This window comes from Petromyzon marinus, unplaced genomic scaffold (genome assembly GCF_048934315.1).
Source record: "Petromyzon marinus isolate PM22_M1 ecotype Great Lakes invasive population unplaced genomic scaffold, UKy_Petmar_22M1.pri1.0 PM_G_Scaffold_17, whole genome shotgun sequence".
In the NCBI taxonomy this organism is placed as follows: Eukaryota; Metazoa; Chordata; class Hyperoartia; order Petromyzontiformes; family Petromyzontidae; genus Petromyzon; species Petromyzon marinus.
This window is the reverse complement of record NW_027422728.1, coordinates 2953084-2962662: the sequence shown is the minus strand read 5'-3', so window position 1 is coordinate 2962662 and position 9579 is coordinate 2953084. Positions and strand designations below refer to the sequence as shown.

General features: G+C 44.8%; 1 protein-coding gene across 1 annotated transcript; it reads left to right on the top strand.

The window, feature by feature from the left end:
- The first annotated feature begins 348 nt into the window (after window positions 1-348).
- Window positions 349-2827, top strand: LOC142911143 (uncharacterized). Its single transcript, XM_076060231.1, has one exon. It carries the CDS (start codon window positions 409-411, stop codon window positions 1399-1401), a length of 993 nt encoding a protein of 330 aa, XP_075916346.1. The 5' UTR covers window positions 349-408; the 3' UTR covers window positions 1402-2827.
- The last annotated feature ends 6752 nt before the right edge of the window (window positions 2828-9579 follow it).

Sequence of the window (9579 nt, the reverse complement as noted above, 5' to 3'; positions counted from 1 at the left end):
CTGCATAACACATATAGTATTATTTCAACACCCTTTGCTATGTCAGCTGAATTTAGCTATCATAAATATTCCTTTTGTAGTCAGACAGCCGAAATTGTGTGCTTAGAGTTTTGAGTTAACATTCATCTTGAAGATATGAAGGCTTCCAGGCATATTAATGACATTTTCCCTCTCATTGTGTGCCCTAACAGCCCGTGGAGAGAAACCCTTCAGGTGCACTCTGTGCGGGAAGGCGTTTGCACGTTCATCAAATCTGATGAATTTGAGAAACTTTTCATTACATCATGAATATATTAATAAGTATAGACGTATAAGTCACGTGTGCATTCCTCTGTGCCTGACGTGTAGATGGTGTGGATATTCTTTTTTTCTGTCTGCAGCTGACGCTTCCTCTGCAGAATTGGTCTGATGGAGCAAAGGCACTCAGCGCAGCTCAGCACGACAAGTCAACAATGCGACCAGCGTGCATACAGCACGGACCGGACTGGAAATTTGACACGGCACCAGAGAACTCACACAGGAGAGAAACCCTTCAAATGTACTGTGTGTAACAAGGCATTTGCATGGCCATCAGTTTTTCAGAACCACCAGAGAACACACACGGGAGAGAAACCCTTCAAGTGCAGTGTGTGCGTGAAGGCGTTTGCACAGTCATCTGATCTTGTAAAACACCAGAGAACACACACGGGAGAGAAACCCTTCAAGTGCAGTGTGTGCGTGAAGGCGTTTACACAGTCATCTGATCTTGTAAAACACCAGAGAACACACACGGGAGAGAAACCCTTCAAGTGCAGTGTGTGTGGGAAGACATTTTCAGATTTATCTACTCTTAAAAAACACCAGAGAACACACACAGGAGAGAAACCCTTCAAGTGCAGTGTGTGCGTAAAGGCATTTGCACAGTCATCTGATCTTGTAAAACACCAGAGAACACACACGGGAGAGAAACCCTTCAGGTGCACGATGTGCGGGATGGCGTTTACACAGTCATTTAATCTTGTAACACACCAGAGAACACACACGGGAGAGAAACCCTTCAAGTGCAGTGTGTGCGTGAAGGCATTTGCACACTCATCTGCTCTTGTAAAACACCAGAGAACACACACGGGAGAGAAACCCTTCAAGTGTACTCTGTGCGGGAAGGCGTTTACACAGTCATATAATCTTGTAAAACACCAGAGAACACACACGGGAGAGAAACCCTTCAAGTGTACTCTGTGCGGGAAGCCGTTTGCAGATTCATCAAACCTTCAAGTACACCAGAGAACACAGAAGCATCAGAAGATCCACAAGGAGTGGAGTCTGAAATCAGCTTGTGAAAGTCAAAGTGCCGCAATGAGCCCATCCCTCATGAAACAAGAACCGGACGAAAATCCCAGCTTAGACACTTTAAAGGTATAAAGGTGAAATATGAAGAGGTGAAGCTGAAATATGAAGAGGTGAAGGTGAAATGTGAAGAAGTGATGAGCGAAGAAGTGAAGGTAAAATGTGAAGATGAAGATTCAACTCCAAAATGGGACCTTCACATCGTGAAGCAGGAGGAGAATTCTGACTGTGAGTCAGAGTGAGGCAACTCCCAGCAGTTTGTGGAAGTGAAGTGTGGGTGGACTTGCTCCTAGACAATATAAAGTCAAGTGGAGACCCGGTAGATGTGTAAGCCAGAGACGATGTTGCCCCAATAGATGCACCTTTGTCACAGGCCTTTAATGACAAGAATGCAAAGTTGAACACTTTGTGGGCCCGTGGGTTGCGTAGATCTTTAACCAGGAGCGAGAGACAATAAGCCCTCAAGCATTCACTATGTTATCATAATAATTGCTTTTACATGGTGCTTGCTTAATCGCCTCAGCAACTCGGAGTTTTGTATCTCAAACGCTCTAGCATCCCCAAGTAGCAGCTGCCCCTGTGTGGCACAAGGTGGTGGCCCTGCACTGGCCTGCATGTGGACAAGAGCCTGTCAATAGGGGCGATGATTGATGTGTCATCTCAGTTGTGTAGTTTGTAGGTAATGTTTAGAATTTGCTAAATTTTCACTCACACGCCAGCATGCAATGGCCTACTCGTTTTGAATGACACAACAGTATGTTTTACATACACTGTGAAGCAGACTGTGCAGCTTTTTTTTAAAAGCTTCTTGTTAATACGATGTAACGTGATGCAGTATATTTCACTGCAGTAATCCAATTTTGTTAATATGCCTGTCAATAATTTAGAATGTATACGTGTCTGATTTTGTGCATATTTGTAACATTTGATCTGTAAGGGTCAAACATTGAATAAGTGATGTTAGGACAAAGTGTGCGTGTGTGTTTGAAAGTAACCTGTACAGAGAACTCAGGTGAGACCCATTGTTCTTGTGATACAGGTCAAATGGTGTTTTTGTGTTCCACGAAGCATCTGGAGCAACGCATTGTCTTTGAAATAGGTAGCACCCTCGGATCATTCATCAGTTACAAGGCATACCACTTAAAAGTTACACGTATAGGAGGAGGTACATTCTCTACAACACGAATTGTAGTTTTGTCTTACGTGTTGACGTAGATTTTGTCTAACTAGGACTAGAAATGTGTCTTGCTGATTGACGTCTGGATGTTCGTACCTATCGGTTGAAGCAAACCCCACTGCTGTTGTTGACGCTGTGCACCAATAAGGGTCCAACACATTGACGGCCTTCAGGCCAGGAAAGTCACAACATTTGCACACAAAGGACGCATTCACGCAAGCACCCGGTGCTCTGTTTTGAAGTTTTAAAATGAAACATCTTTGAATTGTGTTGTGTTTTGAATTAGATGATTTTATTTCTTCATTAAAAGCTTGTATCAATTTACATCTGGAAGACTTCATTGAAAATGACATTTCGTGTGAATTTTCTCTCGTCATTAAGTAGATGGCCTTGCCGGGGGTTCGGTTCAATGCGGACACACAGTGAACACACATACAGTGTACACACAATGTACACACACAGTGTACACAGACAGTGTACACACAGTGTACACAGAGTGTACACACACAGTGTACACACACTGTATACACACACAGTGTACACACACTGTATACACAGTGTACACACACAGTGTATACACAGTGTACACACACAGTGTACACACACACACAGTGTATACACAGTGCACACTGTACACACACAGGGTACAAATAGAGTATACACACTGTACACACAGTGTACATACACTGTACACACAGTGTACACACATACAGTGTACACACACAGTGTACACACACACAGTGACACACAGTGACACAGTGACATAACATTCGCCACTAAGTGGCGGTGACGTCACCACGACGCTTGTGCCAGGCACAGTGACACACACACACAGTGACACACAGTGACACACACACACAGCGACACAGTGACACACAGCGACACAGTGACACACACAGTGACACACACAGCGACACACAGTGACACACAGTGTATACAAACAGTGTACACACACACAGTGTACACACACAGTGTGCACACACAGTGTACACACACAGTGACACACACAGTGTACACACGCAGTGTACACACACAGTGACACACACAGTGTACACATACACAGTGTATACACAGTGTACACACACACAGGGTATACACAGTGTACACACACACAGTGTACACACGGTGTACACACACAGTGAACACACACAGGGTACACACACAGTGTACACACACACAGTGTATACACATAGTGTACACACACACAGTGTACACACACAGTGACACACAGTGACACACACAGTGTATACACATAGTGTACACACACACACAGTGTACACACACACAGTGAAACAGTGACGCACACACAGTGACACATAGTGACACACACAGCGACACACAGTGACACACACAGTGTACACACACACAGTGTACACACACAGTGTACACACACACAGTGACACAGTGACACACATAGTGACACACACAGCGACACACAGTGACACACACAGTGTACACACACACAGTGTACACACACACAGTGTATACACACAGTGTACACACACAGTATACACGCACACAGTGTACACACACACGGTGTACACACACAGTGTACACACACACACAGTGTATACACACAGTGTACACACACACAGTGTACACACACACAGTGTATACACAATAATGTCCACGTTGTTGCTGAGCTCACACACTCAAGGGAGGGAGCAATGGAAAATGAATCTAAATCAACTTAAACTCCAACTCTGTGACGTCACCACTCTTAATTACCTCATCGGCGTGAAACGCCAGGGGGAGGTCTACATCGCTAGTGACGTCATGTCACCAAGGTATTCACCCCTCCCCCGTCCCCCGCGCTCTCGAGCGTGACGTCCCCTCCGCATGGGTCACTGCCGATATTGCTCCAGTGGCAATCCTTATTTGGGCAAAGCTACGTCCAGTGACTGGTGGCTCATTAACATAATGTATCCGTTGAAGCCGTCGCGATTATATTGCGACGGGTTCAGCGCCCACGCCCCCATCCCTCGACGTATGTTCCGGTTTTATTAACATAATTTATTCAGTTACAGAGCCGCTCGTGGGAGGGAAGTGACGTCATACTACTTCCTGCTGTCGCGAGGTAACAGGAAGCTGCCGTGTGCGCGCTTGCACTGAAATCCGAGGTGAGAAATTCTCATCGTTGTGGTGGTGGTGGTTGTTGTTGTTTACCAAGGTAGAGCCTCTCTCTCTCTCGTAGGGATGTCAGTTGAGTAGCAGCGAGCATGGGAATCGATGTCCAGGTTGGAACTTTACAACGCGGGGCCTAGCCACGCGGGGCCTTGCCTCCTGCCCTCGCCTGATTGCATTCACTTTAATTATCTCGCTTAAGTTTAATTTGTCTTCACCCGGCTCGCCACTTTGTAACTTTGTTTTATTGTCAATATTCACGCAGTTTTTATTTTCTTTTGTTCCCAGGCCAAGCCCGCTTGCGCTGCTATACCGCTCTTGTTATCAGAAGCGACCTGCCCACAACAACACAAGGTGAGGCTTTGTCAACGTGTGTGAATGTTTTGACTTAAAACTTTGGTGACTGCAGGAATTAATATTCTTGGTTCTTTCGGTAAAGTCACGTAGATAGAAAATGAAATAACAATAAACGTAAAAAATAGTAAATAAAGCAAAAAAACCCACGTTTTGATTGCAACACAAGTGCTCTTTATTTAATGTAATTGTATTATCTGTTATTGTTATTTTCTGTCTACGTAACTTTACAGAAAGAACCAAGAATACGTGTGTCAATGTTTATCGGTCAAAGACGCGCAAACTCCAGATATACAGCAGGCGTCAGTGTCGGGATCGAACCCATGACTTCCTGTATACCAGGTGAGGTAGTTAACATCTCACCAGTTAGTCTCGGCTATGTTAATTGATCCTCGATTAATTACTTGGTGTAGTGAGGAAGCATTAATGCTGAGCAGATGAAGGTGGCCAGGCATGATTCTAGACACGCCACCGCCAGTGTGTGACCGTGTAAAATTTGTATTTGCAGTCAAGTCTATCAACTCTATTGAACACGGAGATTATATCAAAACAATAGTTTATTTTTATTTTCCTCTGGAACTCTTACTAAGGATGGAAACAGGAGGTGAACACAGCACACACATGCAGCTGAAGTCGGAACTGGTCATCCCAGCATTCAAGGACATCTGAGTTGCGATTGAACATTAATTCATGCATTTCAGCATAACACAAATAGTATTGTTTTCAAAATCCTTTGCTATGTCAGCTGAATTTAGCTCTCATAAATATTCCGTTTGTAGCCAGACAGCCGAAATTGTGTACTCGGAGTTTTGGGTGAACATTCATTTTGAAGATACGAGGACTTCCAGGCATGTTTATAACCATTTGCCCTCTCATTGTGTGCCATCACAGCCCTGTGATGAATTTGGGAAACGTTTTTACTACATCATAAATATATTAATATAGACGTGTAAGTCACATGTGACTATATATGCATTCCTCTGTGCCTCGATACTGTCGTGTAGATGGTGTGGATATTATTTTTTTCTGTCTGCAGCTGGCGCTGGTCTGATGGAAGAAAGGCAGTCAGCGCAGCTCGGTACGACAAGTCAACAATGCGACCAGCGTGCATACAGCACGGATCGGACTGGAAATTTGACACAGCACCAGAGAACTCACACAGGAGAGAAACCCTTCAAGTGCACTGTTTGTGGGAAGACATTTGCTTGGCCATCAGTTCTTCAGACCCACCATAGAACACACAAGGGAGTGAAACCCTTCAGGTGCACGGTGTGCGGAAAGGCGGCGGTGGTGGTAGCAGTCCTGACGTGGCACTGTTCCTCCTCAAGGTGCTTCTCCTCCAAGAGGCGCTTCTCCTCCTTGACGCTCTTCATGTTGGTGAGACACTTCTTCTCCTCCTCCTCATCCTCCTCCAGACGGTTCTCTTCAAGACACTTCATTTCGCAAAGACGCTTCGCATCCGTGAAGCACTTCCCTTTAACGAGGCGCCTCTTGAGGAGATAGTCTCGGAAGCACTTCTCCTCTTTGCGGCACTTCACCCTGGCAAGCCACTGCACCTCAAATAGGCGCTCCTCTACCATGAGGCGTTTCTCCGTTGCAAGGTCCTTCTCCTCCTGGAGATGCTTCACCCTGCGGAAGTCTTTCAACTCCCCAATTATCTTCTGTTCAAGCAAAGATAACCACAGGAATATTCAGACATGCACATGCAAATACATACTCACACATCTGTGTACAGATGCAGACATCCACGTTCACTCATTCAAACTTGGTTAGCACACACATGAATATACACAATCACCTGATGTTAACATAAGGCCTTATCCATCAATACTTTGATCACATTGTACGTGTAGCCATAACGTCTAAATATCCCAAACCCCTACAGAATCAAAATCCATGTTACATCCTCAAATATCCTCACAAACCCCATACATGCACTTAAGGCTGTGATCGACTGTGAAGATTTGATATATGTTGGCAACAATCATCACTGGCAATAGTTTCCACATGTTCCACTTTAACGATCTGGAAGCCCATAATGATGACAAATTTCACTGCAGTGCCCATAATGGGCAACTGGAATGGCAACTTCCAATCAACTAACATAAATAATTAATGTGACTGATTTATATCATTCTGTCTTCATTGTTAATAAATGACCACTTCAAGTGCTTGCATGAGTGGGATGGTCGAGAGATTGGGTGATGGTGTTGGGAGATGGTGTTGTTTTATGAAGAAGTGAAGTAGTGGAATGTTCTAGAGAGATGGTGTCTTGTGATGGTATAGAGACATGATGAGGCTCTATGATGGAGTATTTAAATGATGGTGGTGTGGTGTGATGAGAAAGGTGATGTGGAGAGATGGTTTAGTGATATTTTGGTGTGATGGTGTGATGACACAGTGTGCTAGTTTTGGAGAGAATGTTGTGTTTGACCCCACAGATCCCATACACACCTTTGGGGAGCGATGCTTGTAACCTTGGCCTGGGAAAGGGTCCACATTATCCATAATGTCCCCCCATGAGGTCGACTGGCAAGACGACTCCCGGCCTACGAAGAACAGAAAATTCATTCAAAGGACGAGTAATGAATTAGAGAACGAAGGACATGGAGTTTCACAGAACTAATTTTAAGATCCCTGTAATTACCTCTTATCACACAACAGGACCTGCTATTGAGAAATATTCATCACGTAGCAGTAAAACTTTACAAGTCATTTTTTTGTGGGCATGCTGAGACTATTAAATGCATAAGCTTGAGACATCTGTTTAAACAAGGATGGCTGAAACTCAGATCTAAACCCATCGTCTCTGCCACACTCGATCATTACGTCTTCCCATCACCACCAAGCCATGTCTACTAAAATTAATTGATCAAGGACCCTCCTCTGCATATAAGCCACGTGATGCAGGTATCAGGGAACTTACCCTCATAGTCATCCAAGATCTCAGCCCACTTGATTTGTCCGTCCATGTTGTTACAAAGGAGTAGATTCTGTTTGAAGTTGGATGGTCTGGGGAGGTTGGAACAACGCTCGGATTTAGCAACAATTTGAATCACTGATCCTCTCAATTATTACATATTTGACCACTCACTGTACCAATCCAATCACTTCCCTGCCAGTTGCCTTCAAGCCCACTCACTCGCTTGTTTGCCCACTCATGCGTGTGTCCATCACTCATTCATCCACCAGCACCAACATGTTTATTCCAACTGCCCATTGCATTAAACATAATCGCCAGACTTAATTATATTCAATCTCTAATCCAGACATGCATCTAAATGTACACCCTATTTGTATTAATCAAATATATGATCAAGCTCCTCCCCCCCCCCCCCCCCCCCCCCGTGATTTCATAAAGCAGTGCCTCATCAAAGTCACAGAAATAATGTGCCCGGAAAAAGTGCAGGATTTCAACAGCGTGAGCTTATGCAGAAATACAGTGGTGCAGAGAATCGAGGACTTGTCAGCTAACTTGAAACTTCAGCTGAGAGACAAAGCTTGTGCTTTTGATTTTTACTCGATAGCATGCGATGAGAGCACAGATGCCACAGACACCGCGCAGCTGTTAATTTTTTTGCGGGGAGTAGATGATAATTTTTGCTGTACGGAGGAACTGCTTGATATGATGAGCCTAAAAGGCACAACGACGGGTAGAGATATTTTTTAAGCTGTGTCAGAGGCAGTTGAAAAGATGGGGCTTAAATGGGACAAGCTCTGTGGAGTAACAACGGATGGAGCTCCGGCCATGACGGGCGAGCGCAAAGGAATGGCATCGATGGTGTGCGCCAAGGTAAAAGAGAGCGGAGGTGAGGCTCTTAGGATGCACTGTATAATCCACCAAGAAGCACTGTCTGCCAAGACTGTCCAGCTGGGCGATGTGATGAACACTGTTGTAAAAACTGTCAACATAATTCGAGCTAGAGGACTGTACCACAGAGAATTTAAAGCTTTCCTATCTGATGTGGATGCTGAATACGGGGATGTACTCTACCACTCTGATGTGCGCTGGCTCAGCCGCGGCTCTGTGCTGCAGCGGTTTTATTCGCTGAGATCAGAAATCGACCAGTTTTTGAAAGAGAAGGGCCGACCTCTTCATGAACTGAGTGACCCTCTGTGGCTGGCAGACCTGGCATTTTTAGTTGATCTTACTCATCATCTGAATACACTGAACAAGAACCTACAAGGCAAAGAACAGCTGGTGCCACACCTGTATGTGCACATGAAAGCCTTCTGTGCAAAGCTCCGCCTGTTTGAGACACTACGGAGCTTTAATGCTGCACACTTCCCTGCGCTGTCTGAAATCAAGTATGCTTTTCCAAAGGCCGACCTTTCTGCTAAACAGGAGAAATATGTGTCTGTGATTGTATCTCTCGTGACAGAATTCAACCAGCGTTTCCAAGATTTTTCTGTCATTGAAAAACAAATCAAGCTGTTCTCGACCCCCTTCCTGGTGGATGCAGAAGTGGAAGAGAGTCTGCAGTTAGAACTGATTGAAATGCAATGTGATGATTCTCTGAAGAGTCAACATCAGCTTCTCTCCCTCCCTGACTTCTATCAGAGTTTGGATAATGCCAAGTTTTCTCTGATGAGACGCC

Excerpts from the sequence above, each read along its gene's own strand:
- LOC142911143 (XM_076060231.1), top strand. The coding sequence starts at position 409 with ATGGAGCAAAGGCACTCAGCGCAGCTCAGCACGACAAGTCAACAATGC.